General features: G+C 48.7%; 1 protein-coding gene across 17 annotated transcripts in view; it reads right to left on the bottom strand.

Moving 5' to 3' along the window:
- Window positions 1–221: 221 nt before the first annotated feature.
- The window catches only part of lingo4b (leucine rich repeat and Ig domain containing 4b), a 64,327-nt gene continuing 39,898 nt past the window's right edge, over window positions 222–24,650 (bottom strand). For 8 of the 17 annotated variants that reach the window (XM_069185405.1, XM_069185402.1, XM_069185400.1 and 5 more), the window contains 7 exons: window positions 23,312–23,456; window positions 22,719–22,847; window positions 20,191–20,929; window positions 19,715–19,842; window positions 15,060–15,281; window positions 4,927–5,045; window positions 222–3,872 (listed from right to left, as the gene is read on the bottom strand). In XM_069185405.1, the coding sequence (XP_069041506.1) occupies window positions 2,022–3,872; window positions 4,927–5,034 (1,959 nt within the window). In that variant the 5' untranslated portion in view covers window positions 5,035–5,045; window positions 15,060–15,281; window positions 19,715–19,842; ... (1 more) ...; window positions 22,719–22,847; window positions 23,312–23,456 and the 3' untranslated portion in view covers window positions 222–2,021. Of the gene's footprint in view, window positions 3,873–4,926; window positions 5,046–6,620; window positions 7,220–8,947; window positions 9,981–15,059; window positions 15,282–15,375; window positions 16,317–19,714; window positions 19,843–20,190; window positions 20,930–22,712; window positions 22,848–23,311; window positions 23,457–24,650 lie in introns of those variants that run through there. The other 9 variants (XM_069185406.1, XM_069185403.1, XM_069185404.1 and 6 more) reach the window with 9 other exon arrangements.

Below are 24,650 nucleotides of genomic sequence, written 5' to 3' on the forward strand. Positions count from 1 at the left end.
CTTTTTGTGTAGCCCCATTTAAATTACAGTCAAGGTGTCTTCTATGCAACGAGATCTGCTACCAGTGTAAGCATAGTATTTTCATTTTTTTTAAACTGGTGGGTGGGTCCTTTTTAACATCGGAGTGAAATATTTTAGTCCTTGAAGTTTCTGTTTTTTTTTTAGCCTTTTTTGAACAGTTACAGCTGCTGCAGTTCCATGGGGCAAAGCAGGCCAGGAGAAAGAACTGATTTTTATTTTATTTGATTGTATAGTAAATGAGTGAGCAGGGCACTTTACCCACAGAACATCAGCATGTCTCTCCTTTCTGGCCCTGTGGCACTTTGAGAATGCTCTGGAGTGCAAGGCGCTATATATTAATACCACTCTCTGATTGATTAGTTGCATGGGTAACAGCCAAGTTACAAACGTCTGTGAATCATTGGATAGTTAGAATGACACAGTACATGGTTATAGAAGAACTCAGATTTATTTTAACTACAGGACGTCCCTTTTATAGCCTACGTTGCTGGTTAACATATCCGAGCAAACCTGGAAATGTGAAAATGCAGGGTTTGAAAAGTGTAGAAAACCGTCGTTTGATCCTTGTTAAATCGGAAGATGACAACTTTCAAAACACTGTTAATGACAGGTGGTTATGGACATTATTTAAGACATGTCGTTTATAAGAAGTAGACCTGCAATGTGAGAAGATAAAAAAAAAAACCTTGCGTGTTTTTAATTCAATGCACCGTAATTTAATATGAGGTTCAACACATTTTGTTTCATTACACAAATACGTCAACTATAAATGGGACATCCTGCATAATCTGAGCTCGTTTTAGGGCTGAAGGGTCAAAATGCTAATCTGTGAAAAATCAATCTGGAGAAAGTTACATTTCCATTGTTTGTGGGCAAGAGCTTTTTAGTCTTTAACATCAGAAAATAAAGTTGTTGTTTTTTTAATCGGGAGTCTGAAGCTCAGTACCTGGATTGCTCTGGGTCTCCTATTTCATTGAATTACAACTCTCCGGCGCACCTGTAGTCTAATTAACTGGATAACCGTAGTACATCTAATTAGGCTCCATTTGTTTCGGTGGGTAATTGTACCATTTAAAAAAAAGTTCATGTTTCGTGTGGAATTTAGGAAACAGCTGGGTAAATTGTTTAATTGACTGTTCGGGGTGGAATAAAAGATCTGGTATCTAAACCAGATTTCAAGAACGAAGCACAAAGTTAATACATTATAATAATCGCGATTCCTGGCAAAGATGACGTTTAGATTAAAAAAAATAATCATCTCCGGGCTCCATCTCGCACGCGCACCACTGCGGTCCGCACGAAGGTAATGACGTCACGCAAAGTGTGATTTTTTTTTAACCCGCCTGCGACGATAGCAAGACTGTACAAGATGGCAGTTTTGGATGTCTGAGCTCCGCGTTTTCGGTTATTGTACTGGTTTTTCCTTCCTTGGAGAACACAAAACTGTATAAATGAAACGCCTGCCGATCCGGGCAGACACTGCGTCCTCATGTAAACAAATATTACCAGCTCTCGCATCAGTACTGACCCATTTCTTTACAAAGTTCACTTTTTTTCGCACCATCATAACCGTTACACTATGTCCCCTTAAGGGCTCCGTAGTTTAGGTTTCACAAGCATTACTTTTTATTTTCTCGGGGAAAATGGAAAGAAAGAAAATACTTTCATCGTTGCGTAGAACCCAGCTAGTTCATTTGCCCCCTCGTTTTTAACACCTCCGGCTGACGGGAGGAGATGTTCACCCCCTGAGAAAGTGTGAGCATGATCTTCCTCCCAGTCCCATCCATCCAGATCCGGAGACAACGACATTACTCCACACTGTCTGCTCCCTTCTCCCCCGCAGCGAGAAATCGCCTCGGCAGCTCTCGCCTTGGACAGCAAGATCGCGAGCGCGCGGCTCTCTCTTCCTGCCGGAAGAGGGCGGGAAGGGAGGGGCGGTTGGCCCGCGCGCACTTCCGGTCATGCGCAAACAGTCTCCCCTCTCCGTCCCCGTCCCCCGCTCAGATGAGTTTCATCGTGAACCGCCCCCCGTCGGCCCCGTCCCCGCCCCCGCCCCCCCCCACTGAATTGCGGGGCACGAAGTCGATGGTGGCGGTGTGCTTGATCTGCCCCTTGCCCCGGCTCCAGAAGAACATGAAGACGAAGCAGATGACCACGGAGCTGAGGAAGGACAGGAAGCCCATGGTGGTGGCGATGACGAGCGTCTTGGCGTCGAAGGGGAAGGGCCGGGGGTCCTGGGAGGAGGCGTTGGGCGAGGCGGGGGTCTCGGGCTGGACCGTCCAGCCCCCGGGGAAGAAGGGCGCGGAGCGGTTGCGGGCGCCGGCGGCGAAGCCCCGCACCTGCAGGCTCACCGAGAGGTTGTCGCTGCCCGCCGCGTTGCTGGCCACGCACAGGTAGGTGCCGCTGTCCTGCGCCTGGGCGTAGCGCACCTCCAGCGTCCCGTTGGCCAGCACGCGGATCCTGCCGGCGGGCGACAGCCGGGTCTGGCGCGGGGTCAGCCAGGCGACGGCGGGCGGGGGGTCCCCGTCGGCCTTGCAGAAGAACAGCACCGTGGTGCCCTCCTCCACCCGGACCTCCTGGGGCTTGCGGTCCAGGATGCGGGCCTGGCGGCAGGTGAAGAGGCCCGGCAGCCCGGTCTCGGAGAAGTCGCGGAACTGGCGGCCCTGCACCCTCTCCGGCGCCGCGCAGGAGGGCTGCCGGCCGTCGAAGCCCAGCAGCCGGCGCCGCCGCACGAGCCACAGCAGGCGACAGTCGCAGGCCAGCGGGTTGCCGTCCAGCCGCAGGGTCTTGAGGAAGCCCACGGAGTGGAAGACCCCCTCCTCCAGCGTGGGCAGGCGGTTGGAGGAGACGTTGAGCAGGCGGAAGCTGGAGAGCCCGCGGAAGGCCCCCGGCTCGATCCGGATCAGGCTGCCCCCGGCCAGGTGGAACTCCTGGAGCCGCAGCAGGTCCCCCAGCAGGTTGGCCCGGACCACCGAGATGGGGTTGTAGGACAGGTCCAGGAAGCGGAGGTACACCAGGTGGCGGATGGCGGCGTAGGGGACGGAGGTGAGGTTGCAGTCGGCGATGGTCAGGGAGGTGAGGTTCAGCCCGAACAGGCTGTTGTTGTCCACGGCCTCCAGCAGGGGGCAGTGCGCCACCTCCAGCGTGCGCAGGCGGGACAGCCTGCGGAAGGAGTGGCTGGGCAGGACGCTGATGTTGAGCCGCCGCAGGCGGAGCAGGGACAGGCTCTGGAGCTGGGACAGGGCCTCGGTGGGGACGGCCGTCAGGTTGCAGCGGTCCAGGTGGAGCTCCTGCAGGCTCTGCAGGCCCGAGAAGGCCCGGTGCGAGATGAACACCAGGTCGTTTTCGCCGGCCACCAGGCGCCGGAGGCTGGCCAGCTCCCGGAAGGTGTAGTCCAGGAACACCAGGATCTCGTTCTCGCTGATGTCCAGGAGGTGGAGGCTGGGCAGGCCGGAGAACACCCCCACCAGGAGGATCTTCAGCCGGTTGTTGCGCAGCTGGAGGGTCTGCAGGCTCCGCAGGCCCTGGAAGGCCTCCATCTCGATCAGGGAGATGCTGTTCTCGCTCAGCTCCAGCTCGCGCAGCTGCGGGAGGCCCGCGAACTGGCCCTTGCCCAGGGTCTTGAGGCGGTTCCCGGCCAGGTCCAGGCGCTGGGCGTCCGCGGAGAAGCCCGGGGGCACGGCGGTCAGGCGCCTGCTGGAGCAGTTCACCTCCCGCAGGTCCGGGTGGCAGTCGCACTTGGCGGGGCAGGCCCAGGGGGTGTCGGAGGCGCGGGTGCCGAGCCCTGCCAGGAGGGAGAGGAGCCAAACTGTCCAGCGGAGCCCCGCGCCCAGGAACATGTTGTCTCCTGCCTGCAGGGAAGGAACCAGTGTGAGGCTAGCGAAAACCCAAAAGGAAAAAGCCGGGGTCCAGCCTGGAAGAAATGGAGGGCAGGACCAGAACAGGAACAGAACCTGTCCCGGTAGGGGGATACACGGCGGAAGAGGAGAAAATAAAAAGAAGAAATACGACGGCTTTCTGCTTGTGACACAGCCCCCTCCGGGGCTGTCGCTGGAAGGTCCTCCCCTTGCGGGGTCCTGCCCCTCCCTCCGGGGAGGTGCTCAGTGTGTCTGAAAGGGCCCCACAGCTGAGGCTCATAGTTAATTAGCCAGGACAGCTGTGGTTGCTAAGGCAGCACGTCACCCTTAATCCAGGGCTCCGCCTCCACACTGAACACGCCCCCCACGTCGAGCCACAGCAAAAATCACAAAACCGCCAGGGCGCCAGAGGGGAGACATCCCAAAGGCAGCCCTCTGCCCAAAGAGTTTTTCACATCTAGAACCAGCTGCCCTGTCGTATTACAATGCACAACTCCCCCAGGATCCTTCAAAACAGAATCCTGGATGAGATAGCCAACATACAGGTACCACTCAACTACAAAAATCCCAGCAAGCACGCCGGACTCAACACCCTCCTCTTGCCCGTGATCATTTCACACTGGGTAGGTTGGTAAATGACAACGGCTGGTGGGGGGGGACTGCGGCGCCACGCTGTCAGTTTTATAACCAGCGCCGCAAAATCCTCCTGCCAAGTTGCTTTCCCTGCTCCTGCCAGGGGAGTTCCTGAAATCGTGAAGGGATGGAAGCTCTCTTCTTTGTCCACGTTCATTAGGTTTCTCCCGTGCAAAGCCTGTCAGGTTGTTTTCATTAAAAGGTAGCCGTTGCATTAGCCGAGAAACCTACTGGGATTGGTCAGCACAAGGCAATTCACCAAGAGCTTTGCTCTGGTAAACAAATTCTAGCATATACACCCCTCTGGAGGGCAAACGCCCTGTGTACTGATGATGGTGCTGGAAGGCTGAACTCCAGACTTGGCACAGGGCTTTATGGGCACTGCAGATTAATTATTTTCAGTGGAGTGACTCACCGATACACCGTTTGACTGCAGATTCTCATTACCAGCGGAGTTCCGATTGGGATATGTCCAGATTCCAGTCCTTCGGTGTCCTCTCTCCTTCACCCAATAGCATACCATCCAAAAACTGCCTGGGGGCAAAACCAAGAAGCAAAGAGACAGATCAGCACAATGCGATTGATCAACACTGCCAACAATATTGTACCCCTGTCCCTCTAACACATTCTGAATGAAAGATTTAATAACTTTGCTTTATTTCCCTGCAAAGGCTTTCATTGATTGTGCAGTTAATAATAAACGATTGTTCCATGTCTACTGCAGGTACTATGAAGCCATTGCAGAGCAGGAAAGTGAAGAACTAAAATCACTCTGCACCAAATATTAATGATAAATATTAAAGGCAACAATGATTCTGACTTATTGCAATAGGAGATTGTGCTCATGTTACATTGTTACTAGACATTAGGTACATTATTTGTGACCTTATTACTGAATGCTTTACGTTTTATGAATTTCTGTTCAAATTCCTACTTAATTTGCCACAATCCAGCAAACTAGTTCACCAGAAATACAAGGACCCAAAGATACCAGCAGAGATTTCAGAGCTGAACTGCATTTAGGCCTGAAGATACAATTCTTTACACAAAGAGTGTTGGGTTTCTAGAAGAGGTGGGAATGTTATAGGACTGGATGGCTAAATTCTTCCAAGAAATGACTGGTCCAAGTGGACAGGATTGCCCAACCAACATCGCCCAAACATTTTTCAAACCTGTGTTACCTCCAGTTTTCACCTACAGCTCTAGTAACAGCTCCCAGAGCTGGAGGAAAATGAGCACTGCACAAACATCTCCTTAATGAGTCTGAGAGCACAGACCGACAGTAATCAGCTTCCCCTTCACAGTCCCTCAAATCAGCTTAAGAGGCTTCTCCCACAGTATCGTTTTTTTTTTTAAGTTAACCAGCAGGGAGTAGCATCAGATGAGAAACCACAAAGAACGACGAGACGAAGTACCACAGTAGTACAGGAATCACAGTTGGGGAGGCTGTAAATGACAGTAACAACTCATTCAATCGACTGGTGTCCATCCCTAGTGCTGGGGACCCCCAGTGATCTTGTTGATCTATTGCCCAACTAGGCAAAATTAACATGATCAGATCTTCTGACCAATAAAGACTATACACTGTGGCTCTCCATACCCCCTGCCCCTGGCTCAGAGCACCAGCCACCTCTTTAAGGGCTATCCTTTTGGACACCTTCTGCTTAAAACCAAAAGCCAGTTAGAACCAGAAGACATGCAGGCAATTCAGTATTGTCGTATCATTCCTTTTCCATTCCCGGCAGCCCGAAAACAAAAAAAAAATACAGTCCCCCAGGCCAGGAATATCCCACCATCTCATCATCAATTTCTAAAGGCTTGGAACAGTGTGATCGCGCTCAGTCATGCGGGAGACACGGAATTCAGCTGGAGATCTTCTGGAGCCAGGATCGGCACGCGCCTCGGCTGTCCTGGATGAGCTCTCCCTTAATTACACAAGATCCTGGCGTACTTAATTAATCACTCCCCCACTGGCGTCCCCTGCCTTTACCAGACAGGTGACCTGTATTAGACCAGTGGGGCAGGGGCTCTCCGGGAAGGGGGCTGGGTAGGTAGTTTTGGCCATTTCTGCCCCCCCCCACCCCCACCTTTCAGACCGAGATAGCATACCTCAGTGCTGCCTGTTCCCCATAGCTCTCATTCCAAGCTCCGGTGGGAAGGAATCGCAGGGGCAGTTTGTCCCCCAGCCCCCCAACCGGTGTCCCGATCGCTTCCTTCACCTGCTGACACCCGCTGTCTCTCTGGATCAGCGCCCCCGGCTGACACCCGACAGCGACTGCAGTTCTCTTGCCCCTGCACAGCAGCTCCGACTGGGGGGGCGTGCGTCTTGGTGCTTGAGATGTCCCTTGGCAGATTAGCAGAGCTGGAAACTCTAATTATAGAGAGGATGTTTCGGATTCTTGGGCTGTCCCCTCCCTACCCTGAATTACCCCCACCATGTGCTTTTTTAACCTCCTTCCCATCAGAGGAAGGTCAATTAGACATACTTGTCCATTATGCAACTACCAGCGTTAAAGCCGGTTACATACAGAGACTCCCCTCGTTCAGATCCGGCCTGAACACACACCTGTGCCCTCCAGCAGTCTCCCAACTTTATTTCAACCACTTTAATATTTCTTTAAGCAGTCAAGGGATAATCCAATTTTTCCTTCTAAAAGATCGTTCCTAACTGGGGGGGTTATGATCTTAGTTCAGTATCTGGTAACTCAGAAATGAAACTTAGAGTCATGTACCCAGGGTTCCTAGCCCCTAACCCCGTGCAAAGAGAGCAAGCTGCCTGGCGTAATTAGTAATCTGTCAGAGAGAGTGATGAGCCTGCTCCAAGCATGCAGGCCCTCTCAAGTCTTATGTAGGAAAATAAGGGAATTCAACAACAAGGCTGTGCAACTAGCTCCATACTCCCACAGCCCTCTGCGTAAAGAAACGCTTCTTATTCTCTGCTTGAACTGTATCGCCATGTAGTTTCCACTTGTAACCCAGAAACACGGGACGCTGGCAGAAACACCACCCTAGTATGCTATGCCAGCTCGTGCCAGAGAGAACACATGCACCCACGCCCCGTCTGTAGACAGCAGATGAAACTGAAGAATCTGGGGGAAACCCACTGGGAACTGGGAAGAACATGCAAACTCCCCCCAGAAAGCACTCTAGGCTTCAGTCATTCCCTTTGCGCATTAAAAAAAATGGCCTACAAGGTGCAGGAACACTAAATTGAATGGTTTAGTGTCGATTTGCATGCACTTCCAGAATCTAAGTTAGTCATTGAAAATCATCCAAATAGCTTATGTTATGGCAGACAAAAGTTTCCCAGTATTATTTACAGAGTCCTCAGCAGTACAATTCAATCATCTTGGATACTTACTGGGCGATTTAGCGGAATGGCCCAGGGGGAGATTCTGCAAGGTTGTTTTATTTATTGGTTTTGTGAAAAGTTCTACTTTTTTAACGACCAGGTTCATTTCCACGCCTAAATAACGATGTTTGGGGTCGGTTGGGTTTTTTCCTAATTGTCTTTCCACGAGAACGGGAAGGAATCACCCCAATTCCGAAACACCTACAGTACCTACAGTACACAGCCATGGTGATCGTCCCAGTAGGAAACTTAATGTATTATCCAACAGCACAGCTGACCCAGTCCCTTCTCGCGGGGTTCGAAGGCAACAAAATGACCAAGTCGGAGGTAGAAAAACGGACGCGCGGAATCTTGTGATCTAAAAGCCCTCTCAAGAAGACCTTGGTGGTCAGTTTCTACTCCCGGCCACGTCTTCCGCACCAAGAGGAACGTGGAAGCAGTATCGCGGTGCGTCCCAGCGCCATATTTACTTTGCGCTTCTCGCCCGAGTAAACGAGATCCATCTCGGCCGGGGACGAGACCGAGCAGGTGTGCCGAGGAAGAGCTCTCGGCGGGGGAGTCGCGTTGGGCTCCGAAAGCGCTGTCGCTACGCGGGAAGTACCGGCGTTGTTGACGGCCCGGGTAGACGCGATCTCCGGTCTCGGCATCTAGGCTGGGTTTTAATTTAGATCGGGCTCCCGCGGAAGGCAGCCCTGCGTTTTTGGTTGTTTTTTTTTGTTTTGCTTTCCAATGGTTCAGCAGGCTGGGTTGGTCGTGGCGTCGAGGGGGACACTAAGCTGATGTGAAAGGCGCTGACCGAAGCGTGTGGGAAAACCGTGAGTCCCAGATCCTTGGGATTTCCACTGCTGGAAATAGGTGGGAGCATAGCCCGACCCAGGCTGTTGCATTTGGACTTCTCCTAAATTTTCCAGGTATCCATTCCAAACCCTACTAGCTGAAAATCTAAAAACTTTCTTGTGGGGTAGGTACCGCGGTAAAATGAGAGTGAAATGCAGTAAGGCAACAAGGGCACTGTGCTAAAAGCACAGTAGAGTTCTATGAAATGATGGGGAAAATGTACGTATGAGCACACTGTGTCCATATACTCACTTCATATCTGTTCACTATATAAAGGTGAAAGTCCACTTGTTAGGAGCAAACCTCAGTTGTTTGCGGGCTTTTCTGTCCTAGCCCTCCAAGAGGCACCCTCCCCTTTTCAAGATTCTAGTGAATGGGGAGGGAGAGATAGGGGTTTGCGCCCCCAGTGCAGACTGCACCCCCCCACACACACGCTCAGTGTGGGTTTCCCCCCTGATCTGGCCGGACGCAGGCCAGTGGGGAAGAGGGGTTCTCTCAGTCTCTGCTCCTTTGCTGTGTTGGGGTCGGTGCAAATCTGGGTCCCCCCACCCCCAGCTCCGGCGCCCCACAGGCACTAATTATAGACCAACGGGAAACTCCGCTGCCAACCAATTAGGTTTTAAAACCAAGCGGTGATCTGCAGAACAGTGCCCTTGTGTTCCAGTTATTTTTGTGCACTTGACGGTATTACTGTGTGTGTGTGTGTGTGTGGGGGGGAGACTCAAAATGGCCACCAAAAATGGCCTATAGCGTCCTGCCTCTTGATGATCTGGTTCCGATCAATCATTTAACAAATCACTTTTCCATGGTCTTCTGACAGCTGTCAGTTGTGGTGTTAACAATACTCTCTGCCCAAAATATTAGGACCCTTTGTCAGACGCATAGGCTAGATCAGTCACTAGCAATGCTTGAGGAGCCAGAGGGAAGGAAATCAATGCAACACCATGCTCTGAAGCCCATTAACAATGCTTTGGCTGGTACAGCTCATGAATATCTAAAATAAAAAAAATATGGAGAGATAACAACTGATAATTACAAAGGAATCACAGTAAGAATACAGGAATGGAGGAATTAACAAGGCATCAGGCTTGATAAATTATACCCTTTCACAATCCTGGGTCAGACAAGAAGCTCTGGTAGGAACTGAAATGCTGCGTGTGTATCAGCATCGCACTGCTGGCACAGTTATAGCTTGTGGGCAGGGATGGACGGGCATTCTCCTGGCACTGCTTTTCTGTTTATCTCCTGACTGATCCCGTCTGTCCTGAAACTGTCAAGTTCTGTTTTGGGGGGAAAAAAAGCAGCCGAATGAGATTCTCAGATCAATTAGCTAGCAGCTACCAAAGGAGCTAATTGGGTCAAATGGCCTCGTCCTGTTTGTAGCTGTGCTTATACGTTTCTTATCCACGTAATTTGCACAATAATCAGAGTCACAATACACCCTCTTTACAAGAGGAGCATTCTGCTGAGTCCTGCTCAACTGATGAAAACTGCATGACGCTACATAACGCTGTTCTCAGATCGCTCTCCTGCTACAAAGCGCAGGGATGGTCATCCGTGTTTCGAGACTTCCCTGTGAGAATAAGGCAACATTCACTCAGCCCCCCACCCCCGCCCCACCACCCCCCGTCTCCACCCGGCTGCCGCTGTTGTCACCCGGCCCCGTTTCCCAGAGACCTGCAGAAGTGGGTCACTGTCACAGGCCCCACTCAGACCTCATCGGCAGATTGCTTTCTGTTTTTTTTCCCCCAGCTGCAGAGCCGCCGCGCGCTGGGAGACCGAGGAGATTAATAAATCCCTGGGACCGACGGGCCAGGAATGCAGTAAAACCAATAAAAAAAAACGGTAAAAGAGAAGGCAGACCGAACAAGACGGCGTTGCGCGACGGGGCTTGACCAGTCACATAAAGGAAGTCCACATTTGCTCACGCGCTTTGCAAAACGACAGCCCATTCAGCAGGAAGAGAGAGATGGGACCTTCCTCTCCTTACGAAGACCCATCTACATCACAACTGACCGACTCTGGGAAAGTATCTTGCACAGTCTTCTGCAGAATTAAGGGAACTGTAGTTTCATTAGTATTGAATTACAACTGAGCAAACAGATGCGGCGCATGGACGTCTTGCACTCTGAGAGCTCAGTGCAGCAGCACGCATGAAACAGCTGCATGGTGGTGTCCTGTTTGCTCTGTTCCCTCTCCTCCCTCTCCAGTGCCAAGGGGGTAAGCCTGCCTAGTCAGCGCGTTACTCAACGGTGGCAGAACGCCAGACCCTCAGATCAGGCTGCCTTAGATCTCCAATTCCCAGCAGCTCCCTGTGTGCACGGCCCCCAGCTGTCCCGATTGGCCTGATTGAGGCTGAGCAGACGGGCACAGTCATGTGCTGCCAAGACTGCGCCCCTGCCATTACGCACTAGTGTGGTGCCCGACTAACTGCTGTCGGGCACAGAGTCACTGGCCCGGAGGAATATCACCTGGCACTCACTAAAAGACAGAGGAGTCTCAGTAAACTGCTGGCCTAGTGACATGGACATGGAACAAAACCAGAGAGAGAACATGTGTGCGTTGCTGGTGGGGGCTGTAATCTGAATCGATATTCACGTAAAGAGGGGGCAGGGTGGCACAGGGGTGATCATTGCTGCCTAGCGGGGCTGGGGCCCTGGATTGGGGTTGCTGTCTGTGTGGAGTTTGCATGTTCTCCCCCGTGTTCACGTGGGTTTCCCCTGGCTGCTCCGGTTTCCTCCCACTGTCCAAAAAACATACTGGCAGGTTAATTGGCTGCAGGGAAAACTGGCCCTTGTGTGTGCGTGCGTGCGTGCATGCGTGCGTTTGTTTCTCTGTTTGCCCCGATATGAACTGGCCCCTCCAGAGTGTAGCCCGCTTTGCACCCGAAGTTTGTCGGGATAGGCTCCACCCGCCCCGTGCGCCTGAATTGGATGAACTGGTTAAAAAAAATTGAAGGATGAATTGATTTAACCAGCACAGAGTGTAGGTGGTGCACTAATCAGCGCTGCTTGCTAATGAGTTTTAAGAGCAAGATACAGTAAAGTTTTAAATGCTTGCAGTAGGGATGCTATATTAAGCCACCAAAAATGAAACAGTATTTAATAATATACTACTAGGAGATAGTATTCCATAACCATCTCCTGAGTGCATTGCGTAATACTGTAGTGTGCAGAATATAGGATTTATTCTACCACTACAAATTAGCACTACTTAAATTATTAAAATAGGAACTGTTGATTTCACTTCAGAATGGAAAATAGCACAACACTGATGAATAGTTTGCAACAGTATTAAAGCCAAACAGCATGTAACTGTGTTTCAAATTAATCATGTCCCTTGTTTTGCCCTAAATTATCTGTAAGTGATAGACGCGGTGCTGCAGTATTGGCTATTATTATCATTATTTGTAAGAACAGGGGGTGTGAACTCCAGTGTCCTGGCTAAATGAATATAACTAGAGCTAATCTAGCCTTCTAAACCCCCCCAATTTAACCAGTGTGGTAATTTCTCACCTTTCCACAAGGTTTACTGTGTAGCGAGAGTGCAGGTGCAGATGTATCACACAGGTAGCTGCTGCCCTTCCATGGTGGATACAATTCCCAACACATACAAAAGGACAGATCTGAAAAGTCCTTTTCCTGTCCTGTGGGACACTCAAGACAGAATCTCTGAAGTCTTTAACAAAAGAGATTACCAGGGGGTCTTGCTTCAATTATTCAGAATCCTGAAAGGATTGTGCTGCACTGCAGTCCGAAATGGAACATCCTCTTATTGAAGAAACATTAGGGGGAGAGAAACAATCTTTTAAGCCTAATCTGAAATCCTAGACATGTTAATCTACAGACCTACTTTGTGTGTATGTACGGGAAGTATATACATGAATATGAACACGAACAGGGGCAGCAGAAGTGACCATTGCAAACAAGCCTTCCAGAAGTACAGGGTTTTTATTCAACACCAGCTTGAGCTTCATGACCAACAAGGACGACTCAAACATCTTAATCTTTCAATTTTCTCTAATGAGATAACCATAAAACAGGCTTCTGGTACAATCGTGAAATCAGACTGGCGACTTCTCCAATTGCAGGCGCTGAAAGGAATTCCAGGAAAGAACACAACAACTAAAGGAAAGAATTACTTCCAAACTGACCCTCCCCGCATATCCAGCAATTAAAGAACATAATCATTATACGTTCTGCATAATTCCCATTACTGTATACATATAAGTATGTCATTTTCCTTACTTGGATTGTTGCATGCTGTATTAGCTCAGTATTCCACCAAAAACAGCCAGCCACAAAAACAGGAAATAGTTGGGGGGAAGTATTTCATGGTTGCACCTCACAGGATGCTAATGGCTTTGTAAATGCTACCCCCACTCATTCCCACAAGTTTTATAAGGATCAGAGAATTCTCAATGGTTGATGTCATTCAGAGAGTGGTGATAAAACCATTCCTACAAAGTCCCTGGACTACCAGCGAAGGAGAGACTGACTGACCAAGCGATATCCTGATTTTATAAGCTATGAACTCAAGAGGAAGCGTTTGGTAAACACAAAACCACTGACAGACTAAAGGAATTTACTGATTAGTCTTCAACAGAGGAAACTATGAGGGTGCTTAATACACGTAGTCCAAAATATTCCATTCCCTTTGCAGGATTTTTGAATAAACGAAGCCATTGTACAACAAAGCTGATAAAGTACAAACAACACTTTTTTTTCAGGATCAACACAAGCAAGAGCCAAGTCTGAAACAGGGGGGTGCGTTGAGGACTGAAGAACAGGAGCTACTTTCTTTACACAAAGGATGGTAGGAGTGGGGAACCAGTGGTTCTGCACATCCGCCAAACCAGAAACGTGGACAAGATGGCCCCCTCTTGTTTCTAACCTTAATGATTCCTGGCGTGCAGTGGAATACAGATCTAAGGTCGGAGCGGTGAGATTTCAATCTACCCAGACACTCCCTTTAAACCGAGCACTTCCGAGCAATGACTGGATTAGTCTAAAAATCAATGATCTGCTAAACAGGCTTAATGATCTCGTCATCTTCGATAACCTTCCTTGTGCTCTGAATTCGCAATTTACGCTGAGAGGTAAGAGACAGCGCAGGGTACTACAGTTCAAGCCGCAGAAGGGAGGTGAAATACTCTTGTCCACGGAACACAAGTGCTCTAGATATGTGATCTGTTGCTTTAGCCTATTCAGAGTTATCTAAGCATGCAAGCACTGTTACACGGAGTCGGGTAAGGTTACATTTCTTGGAAATCGTTTGAGTAATAATAAGTGTTGATAAAGGTACTTTTGTCTTTAAATGGCCAAATATGTTTAAGAATAACTCATGTCATGTCATGTTCATGTCACCTTCAATTTATGAACAGCGAATTTTCATCGATCGGCCACGTTAGTCCCAAGCAACAGTGCTTAATCGGTTTAAATATCACAAGACGTTTTACAGTGCCTCGGGTAATTCTAAGGACAGAAATAACGCTAAACAACGCATTCCGGCCTTATCATCAATCAAATGTCTTCCCTTCCGTTGGGCTTTTACAGCAGGCCAGCTGTGAACGTGTCCTGCTCCAGCACTAACCCTGCGGAATGAGAAAATACCCAGTCCCTGTCGTTACGTCGTGTTGGCGTTGAGAAATAAAATGTTTGGAAATGTTTGAAAAAAGAAAACGGATTCATAAAACCTTTTACAAGCGGGGCAACGACAGAAGCGCTTGGCGTGATTAATTCAGCTTAGTCGCAGTGAACCAAAGGTACTGTAGGCGACGTCTCCTGATCTGTCAAATGTTCGTGAGCGGTGTTCGATTTACACTGACATTATCGACCAACGCAGACATCTTTCAACGAGGATCGTGTTCCGGACGCCTGGCCATTAAAAATGATCAACTTGGTTACGCGGTTTAATCACGCGGCAAAGTTCTAGATTTATCACGATGTGCAAAACAACAAGCATGTATCTCATTTCGACAGAAATTCCTGTCTAACTGTCTAAATTAGGGTTAGGGTTAAGAAAACACAGCCTGTCAATCTTAAAGTTTTTAAACGGGTATTTGAAGCCTCAACCTTAGGCCTACTGTCATCAATATGATTTTTAATTTATTCGTGATTTAAATAATCCACTTCTGCACGGTTCTAGATTAAAAACCGATTTAACATGTTCAGTCGTTTTTTTTTTTCCCAGCATCAGTATCATTAAATACTACAAACTGCTCCAGAGAGGACTACGGTCCCCTACGACATATGAGCGCCTGTGCTCGCACGAAATCTGGGTTATGTTGCTACGAGGGACAGCGGGGAAAAAAAAGACACCTGCTTTTCTTCTGGGGGGGGGATCGATCAATAACTTACCTGTGCCCGGCTCAACTTCAGACTGGAAAGCGAAAGGTCCTCATTGTTCACTCGCTTTTCTCCAATCAGGCGGAAAACAACAAAAAACAAAACCCACACACAAACTAATCCCTTCCCCGGCGCTCCGCCATCCCCCGCGGTGCCCCGGTCTACATCGCGGCGACACCCGGGGTTTCGGCGTGTGGCTCTGGGGGCGGGGGCTGGACGCGAGGGTGAGGCGCGCTGTAAGGAGGAGGAGGAGAACGGAGTGACCAGAAAGTGCTCCCACCCGCGCTTGAACCACACCCCCCCCTCCCTCGACTCCGCGGTAACACACCCGACACCCGCGGTCCCGATCAGGCGCTCATGCCGGGGCGCTTTCCGTGGAAGAACCGGGCTGGACGGTCCCTGGCCGAGCCTGTCCCGCGTTTGGAAAACCTCCTTCCAGTCCAGCTGCGTACTCTCCGTTAGAGAGGGGGGGGCGGCCCACGAGTCGTGGACTCTCTCCCCGCTCCCGGGAATTAAGAGAGAGAGAGAGAGCGAGAGCGTGGCGGAGTGTGAGAAAGAGAGAGAGTACAGCTGTCAGACAGCCCGTTTGCAGCCGGAGCGCACGGAAGGAGCTGGGAGTGAAACCCACTGAGTGCTGTGGGGTTTCATTTCTTTTTTAATAACCACAACACTGGGCAGGCCGCCAGGACAACCGATCCGTTGTGCGTGTGGAGGGGGGGCAGCTTTATTTATTTAAAAAAGGGATGATGGGTAGTTATGGACGGGTCAGCCAAACGGAGGGATTTAAGGGAAACGGCAGCTGGAGGCGAAATTAAAAGCTTGGAGGGGAACCGCCGGGGGGGTTGAAATAAACGACGGACGACACCCCCGCAGCCAAGAACAGCAGCCGCGCGTAGGGGGTTGTCCGTGCTGTATCCTACACACCCCCCCACCTGCAGATCTGCACATGAGGACGGAGCAGACACAACAGGTGTCCAGCAGCCTCCGGTGTTCAGGCGAACACTGGGTTTGCGCGCGATCCCCAGCCGCAGGTGTACTGAACACACTCGGCCGTCACGGCAGGACCGTCTCCTCTTCTTACAGAATGAGGCGCTACCGGTCACCCCGTTGCCCCGCACACGCTCCCCCTGGGGAAGATTAGCGGGGGGGGGGCGATGTCTTTCAGCTCACGGCAGACGGCGCGTCAGGTGATTGTTTAAGCTCAGTGAGTCCAGTCCTGTTGGCCAATCCGGGGTGAACCGGCCAAGCGAAGGCGGACACCGGTCTCGCGTTTCACTTCCCTGAAGACGGTGGAGCCCCCTCCCTTCCTTATTATTATTATTATTATTATTATTATTATATCCAGGGAGACACGGGGTCCGTTGAAAGGGTTCCCCGCTCCCGGCGATCCGTGTCGCGGCGGGGGTAGGGCTGATCACACTGTGAAATCACCGGCTTGGCTGAAGCGGCGCCGCCCTCAGGTAGACACGGGACACGGACAGGCCCGACAAGCAACTTTCTCCTAATGTGGAACTAAAATATGCTTTTTTTTCCTCCCGATCCCGATTTAAAAAAAAAAACAGTGAGCTCAGCTAAGACAGGGCTGGTTATCAAGTACCGCGATCAAGCCCTCAACGCATCTCGGAAACCAAAATGAGGGTTGAGTGGTGGCGATAGAACAGTGGGGGTCAGGAGGGGAAACGGCTCGTCGCTCTACAGAGCTGGTTTGCTTGTACTCGCAGTTTTTCTTTTGTGGTCTGTCCCACAGCCCGTCCTGTTCCGAGGACATATCTTTACCTATTCAGTCCTAGGGAAAAGAAAAATGTTCATTTTTTGTTTATTTTTCTTTGGTTTTAAAAAAAAACATTTACTCTTTGAAGAAAATATTTTTCTTTTGCTTCTCAGCCTGCGAAGAGTGATGCCAGATCAAACGTGGTCTTTATTTATCGTCACCAGGAACAACATGGCTTTATAATAATATACAAACCTTTATTTCCCATTACCTTGCTTACAAATTGCTCTTTTGTTCCCTGATTTCTGAGCTAATGTTAAATCAAAGCAGGCAGCTGCCTGAACTTGCAGCAGCGCAGAAGTATCTAAACATTTTCGAGAGATTTCCGTATTTTGAGACCTCTGTGCTGCCATTTTGTGAACTGGGAGCACAAACTGTACCGCAGTACAGATTTGATAGAGAACAGCTTTCTGCTTCCTCACATTCAACAGTCAGGCGGCGTAAAACTCACTTCCTCTTGGAAAATAAGAGAGGGAGAGAGACTGTTGAAACTAATTCATCTGAGTGCACACAGGCACCCTGGGTTCAGAGCCCATTAGTGCTGTTGGGAGAACAGTTCTGGCAAGACCGTGTGTGTCATTAGAAAAGGACAAAACAGCGAGGATGTTGCAGGCCTAAAGAGTTTCAATGGCATTGAGCCCAGTGAGTTTAAAGAAAAATGAAATTTGGATTTATTTGTACTTACTTGGAGTGGACGGTATTTTAACTTTGAAAGGAGCCAAGCGATGCTCCAAAACTAAATAAATTGAATTGGACAGGGGCAGGGCTCCGGCTGGCCCGCCATCCTGTTCTGGACAAGGCAGTTCTACGAAGTGGGTGGAAGAATGGGACAGGGGTAGGACAAAGGGGTAAATCTTGATCACAAGTCTATACCGCCAACTCTACTGCCAAACCCCTTAATCAGCTTTTTACTCCAGTGGAGCTTTTAAGCGCAGGCTAATTAATATCATTTTCCTATTGGAGCGATCTTTTTAAATGTGCTTTCAGCTGTTGGAAGGTTGGATGGGATTTTAAATCACTATTAACCCCCCCCCCTCTGTTCAAGACTAAAGAGGCTTAGTTCCTTTGTGCTGCTCCTTTAAATTAATCATATTAATCCAGTACCTATCGCCTGCCACTTGTTCAAGTACAAGTATTCTTCTCTACAAGAAAGAAGCAGACCTCTGCAGAAGGAAAAAAAGACACTTTCAATGGGGGAGTGAGTGATACACGGTCACTCCCACCTGCTCCTTATAAACTGCTCACCTGTTAAGAAATAAGCAAGCAAACTCCTCATAAGAAAACTGAGAAGAGGCAGCTTCAATTTCTTCCTGGCAGAGTGGCTGGAAACAATTCTCCAGAAGTTGGAGTATTTGAGAAACAGAGAGAAGAGTGCAGTAACAGGTCAACAAAAAGTCTAAACATTACTTAAAAGCTTCCATTAGCCCTCGTGACTCAGAGCTCAGGTGGGACAACGTCCAGCGGAGACAGGGGTGTGTTAAGACGAGAGGCAGGAAGCATTGGACAATTACACAAGGTACGCACGGCTGAGTACTGACAAGTCATGTCAAGAGGGAAAAAAACAGGTATTACAAGCATTTGAAACAGAACACCTTCAAATTGTATCACTTACATGCCTGTGAATAACTACGGGAGATTATTAACTGATACTTGTCAGCACCTACAGCCCCTACAACACCAACAGCACCAACAGCCTCAACAGCACCAAATCTTACAGCCCCTACAGCACCAACAGCACCAACAGCCTCAACAGCACCAAAACTTACAGCCCCTACAACACCAACAGCACTTACAGCTCCTACAGCACCAACAACACTTACAGCCCCTACAACACCAACAGCACTTACAGCCCCTACAACACCAACAGCACTTACAGCCCCTACAACACCAACAACACTTACAGCCCCTACAGCACCAACAGCACCAACAGCCTCAACAGCACCAAAACTTACAGCCCCTACAACACCAACAGCACTTACAGCTCCTACAGCACCAACAACACTTACAGCCCCTACAGCACCAACAACACTTACAGCCCCTACAGCACCAACAGCACCAACAGCCTCAACAGCACCAAAACTTACAGCCCCTACAACACCAACAGCACTTACAGCTCCTACAGCACCAACAACACTTACAGCCCCTACAGCACCAACAACACTTACAGTTCCTACAGCCCCTTCAACACCAACAACACTTACAGCCCCTTCAACACCAACAACACTTACAGCCCCTTCAACACCAACAACACTTACAGCCCCTACAGCACCAACAACACTTACAGCCCCTACAGCACCAACAACACTTACAGCCCCTACAACACCAACAACACTTACAGCCCCTACAACACCAACAGCACCAACAGCCTCAACAGCACCAAAACTTACAGCCCCTACAACACCAACAACACTTACAGCCCCTACAGCACCAACAACACTTACAGCCCCTACAGCACCAACAACACTTACAGTTCCTACAGCCCCTTCAACACCAACAACACTTACAGCTCCTACAGCCTCTACAGCACCAACAACACCAACAACACTTACAGCCCCAACAGCTCCAGCAGGCCCTACAGCACTTACAGCCCCTACAGCCCCAACAACACTTACAGCCCCTACAGCCTCTAAAGCACTAACAACACTTACAGCCCCTACAGCACTGACAGAGCTCCAGAAGGAGCTGACTTCATTCCAGCAGACCTACTTCTTCCTAACTGCTTCATGGCTTAGAGCCCAGCAGCTTCTTTCCTCCGACCTTCTTCTTGATGGCTGGGCTCCACCATTAGGGTTTTAATGTAATTAAAACAAGGGAGGTAAACGACAACATCCTTTCTGCTGTCAAGACACGGATTTGAGCCTGTGCCCAACAAGCCTGCTGGGAAGAATGAACCCACCTCTCACAGCAGAAATGTCTTCTGTGGTGAAGGAGATCGCACGACACTACAGATACCGAACAGCTCTCTTCACCGCTGCAGTAGAGGCTGCTCATCGTCTGCCACCCCTCAGGGCTCACCTGGAGAGACTACAAACCAGCACACACCTGAAAGTTTAACAGTGCATCAACGATCAAAGGAACAGAATATATGTTTTCTGCAGCTTATGTAAAGAACTCGTTTAGCCCCATTTGTGTGAAACATGTTTCTTAAGGCGGATGAGGGGATAAGGACCCTTCTCTGGCCAGGTTGTTGATAGCCAGCCTCTGCTATCTGTCTGGGGCTCACAGTTCTCCTCCACTTCATCCCTGGCAAGTCGTCGGTTCGAAACACATAGTTTCATATAACCTGCTACCTCCTGCATCCCCTCAATACTGGCACAGAAGAACCCGAGAGTTGAACTGGCACAGAGTGCAGACCGAGCCTTGTGTGCTCACATGTTGCAGGCTCGAGCCTGGGGCAGATTCCTGGCAGATCCTCTCTGAGGTTTGGTGTCCTCCACCACCCTGTAGCTCCCAGCTGGCAGCCCACCGGAGCTCAGCAGGTGTGAGCCTGGTCGGTACCTGAATAGGAGACCTCCTGGGGAAAACTAAGGCTGCTGCTGGAAGAAAAGTTAGTGGGCCAGTAGGGGGTGCTCACCCTGCGGTCTGTGTGGGTCCTAATGCCCCAGTATAGTGACGGGGACACTATACTGTAAACAGGCGTCGTCCTTCGGATGAGATGTAAAACCGAAGTCCTGACTCTCTGTGGTCATTAAAAATCCCAGGGCATTTCTCAAAAAGAATAGGGGTGTTACCCTGGTGTCCTGGCCAAATTCCCCCCTGGCCTTTACCAATCATGACCTCCTAATAATCTCTGAACTGGCTCCATCACTCTGCTCTCCTCCCCACTGAGAGCTGCTGTGTGGGGAGAGGACTGGCGCATCATCCAGGTGGGGCTGCACCCTGGTGGTGGTGGAGGGGATCCCCATTACCTGTAAAGCACTTTGAGTGGAGTGTCCAGAAAAGTGCTATATAAGTGTAAGCTATTATTATTATTATTATTATTATTATTATTATTATTATTATTATTATTATTATTATTATTATTATTATTATGTGCGGGCAGGCAGGGTCAGGCAGGTGAGCAGAACCTCTGTGTCCTCTCCTTCAACTGGAAAATCCAAGTCAGTAGGATCTTTAATAAAAAAAATAAAAGATGATTTCTAATTAAAACAAAAGATCAGCATATATGTTCACAAATAGCTTTTTTTTCCTGCAGTTCCACCACAGAGTGAAATGAGGGATTTTACATTTGTTTCATCTCCATTTTTCATTCCGCTCATGTCACATTTGTTTCAGTGTGCGGTTTCTTCTCTTGACTTCTAAACGGCGGCTTTTTGCTTAAAATACAGACTTTGTGAACAAACTGGGTCATGCTGCACACAAAAAAACCCCAACATTTTCCAAATAAGAAAAAAAAATCTCTGCATCCTGGCATACGGAATATTTAGGACGCAATTGTCCTGCTTTTTTTGTGCTCTTGATCCAAGAAAAACAGGATCTTCTCCAGGCCTTAATTAGAGCAGTGCGACTTCATGCCGAATTGAGTTTATAGCTTGTTTTGAGTTCTGACCGCGATGTTCTAAAAAAAGCCTTTTGAGACCCTAAAATTCCCAAAGTATGGACAGAACCTGAGAGAAACTACAGCCAACAGAACAGCAGCCTCCACGGTCCTCGCGGACCCCCTTTGTGGGGGGCTGGCTTGTGTTTTCGGGCCGAGATCAAGGGTCTCCAGCTCTGGGTTCGGGAGCAGGTCTCAAAATCCAGGGGGTTTTATTGATCACCTGTCAATCACTTCTAAAGACAGCGGACAATTTGATTGCGATCACTTGAATGGGTGTTGGGTTAAAATAAGAAATGTAATTGATTGTTCGGTTCAGGAATCTTATTGCTGTTGTTTTCCTCGGGGGCTGTATGACATACAGGTGCTCCTGAACCAAAGAAATGAGTGACTTCTAAAATTCACGGGACTGGAGCGATACAGGAGCTTTGCTCCAGATGCAACAGTGCCACCCTCTGATCAGCCTTCGTCACTGCACACACAGCAGCAGTCTGACTGTAGACGTCCCTTATCGGAAACCTGCTCGTTTCTTGACGCCCCAGAGACTATCCCAGAAGCACTAAGCAGAAAAACACAGGATGAGCGAACAAACTCCAGACAAAAGGTTCACCACCCTATAGCTGCCTCTGTCTGTCCTTCTACCTGTATTACAGAAGACATGATCTACATGTATTAAGCGGATCATTCATGTTAATTAACCAAGTAATTAAATTTGTGTAAAGAAGTGCTTGCTGTTCTTGGTTTCAAGTGCACTTCCAGTTAGTCCTCTGCTTTGCTTTACACTGTTCAGACACCTGTATATACAGTATATATTATAAGATACACCTTTCATTATTAGATCCGTCTGTGTTAAGTCCAGTCATGTGACAGGGCATAGACATGTGTTACCTGAGGATCTGAAAAGCAAGTCTAATCCTGCTAGCTCACATGTCTCCAGTGCATGTCCTTCAGCTGAGGCTGTGGTGAGAACAGGGGTGTGTTTGTGAAGAACTGTGCCATTCTGTTATGTCCAGGTAGGCTGAGGTTTGGGGGATAGTCCAGGACAAGGGGGATGACAAAAGTCTGTCTCCGGCCTCCTCCAGTCCAGACAAGCCTTGCCTGGCCTTTTGACCGGGGGGTTGTTAGTATTTTGGACATGAGAACAAAAACAGCATGAAAAAAAAAAACTAGAGAGACGACTTGACCAGGCATTTTGCTCCCTGATTCACCTGGGCTCCACGAGAAACATGACATCATGTTCTCTGTTATTTTTACCAGTTTCTGGCTGGCAGCTGGCCTAGTTCTCTATATAAGGACTAGGCTGGTACAGTATGAGATGCAGCCACATGCTCGCTGACTTCCATCGGCGGTGACTAACCCTCACCCTGCTGAGACAAGCGGCCTCAGAGATCTCCCGGCATGTGACAGCTCAGTGACTCCAGATACATCAGCCTGTTGAGAGACTGTGACTGAAGAGTGAAGCTCCAGACTGCTCCCATGATGACTAGTGTGCCTGAAAAACCAAGTTCAAATTCAAAAAGCAGAAAGGACGCCTGGCTAAACTGTGCCTGTAAAAGGTTGTAATGATTCAGGCGTGATCTTAACTTACAAAGGGCTGCAAGCCAGACAGAATATTGAACTTGTATGGTTTATATAGGTCCTAGAGGTTCACTGACTCCCAAATCCCATCCAGAGGATTTTAGAAGAATCCTAGAATGCCCATTTTAAAAACCAGACAGCTCACTCCAATTTAAATAAAATCTGAATCCATAACTGCACTATGCTGTGTCAACCATTTACATTATGTACAGTATGTGACCTACAATCAGCACGAGAGTCGCTCAGATAGCAAACAACCTATTTTTCTGAGGTAAAGTTTACGGAAGGAGAAATAAACTTACTTATAGAACTATCACATGCATGGAATTCACACAAATTACTTTTCCAAGACTCATCTTTTAGCATCACAATTCTCACCTTTTTTTCCTGTGTTTTCTGACTGGTGCAGTAACCCCTGTAGTGCCTCCATCCTTTTGCTCCTACGGTCTTAGGGCAGCCAGAGCCTTTCCCAGCAAGCAACGGGCACAAGGCAGGGTACACCCTGGACGGGACACCAGTCCATCTCAGGGCACACACACACAGACACACCCACGAGAGGAAAAGACACATAGAAAGAGTTAGTAAGAATCCTCACGGTGAGGAAACAAACTGGGGAAGCATATCGGTGTTGCACAGGCTCCCGTGTACAGCGCCACCCGGAGCAGTAAACACGAACACATTTTCCCTCAAGTAACATGTAGACTTCGCTGTGCCGATATGTTCTATTAAACAACCTAAAGAGCAAAACTAAAAGTAGATGTGATCTAAACCGGCATTGAATACACAACAGGAATACATCGAGCGCCTGAAGCCAGTCTATTTTCTCTTCAACAGCTATCAAACTACCGAGTCGTTCGCCGAATTCTTCGTCACCAATCTGACAAGCCGCGCTCTGTCAAACCAGCCATCGGAAAAAGTCACCGACCGGTTTATTAAGTGTCGTTTAAGTCTTGATGAATATTTCAAAGTCATGGAATAGAAAGCAGGGCTTTTCTTCAGACCCAGGCGTCTGTAAGGCCCTTCATTAAAGATTAATATTGCCATTGTACTAAACCACCTCTCTCTCTCCCCGAGAGGCAGATGTGTCATAACCGGAGGTATCTGATAGCATGTGCGCTGAACAACAACACAAGTTGAACTAATTACATTGGTGACACATTCTTACGATGGCTAAGGCGTTTCTTACTATTAATGAAGTTAATCAAAGAGTTTCAATGAGAGAACGATTTTATCTGTAGAACAGCAATTAAGCGGCACAGAAATACATCTCGCTTTTCTTAGCAGAACTTGTAATTACAGGTTTCCCAGTATAAAATTGGTATTTTATTAGACGGCTTGCGGCGACAGAGTGGAGGACGCCTCCAAGCGGCAATTTGTTTTAACGCAGCAGAAAATATAAAGAAAACACGCAGATAAACAATACACGTGCACACGCACAGGAGAATCCTCTGTCGAGCAGGGTTATGCCCACAGGTATAAATGAGAAGTTAAACCTGTTTATTTTAAATTCGGAAATCTGTGTCTGCGCTCTGAAGGGAGTATTTAGAAAGGTGCTCTAGGCTGGAATACACTTAAAGTGTAAAGTTTACGCAAGACTTATAACATTTAATTCCAGATACAATTATGAGCACAACGTTTTATTAAGTCCCTTACTTTCAGTTCTTTAAATAAAAATACAAAAAAACTAAATTTCGCTCACTGCTCTCAATGGAGATGA

The sequence above is a fragment of the Lepisosteus oculatus genome, chromosome 27 (genome assembly GCF_040954835.1).
Source record: "Lepisosteus oculatus isolate fLepOcu1 chromosome 27, fLepOcu1.hap2, whole genome shotgun sequence".
NCBI classification, from domain to species: domain Eukaryota; kingdom Metazoa; phylum Chordata; class Actinopteri; order Semionotiformes; family Lepisosteidae; genus Lepisosteus; species Lepisosteus oculatus.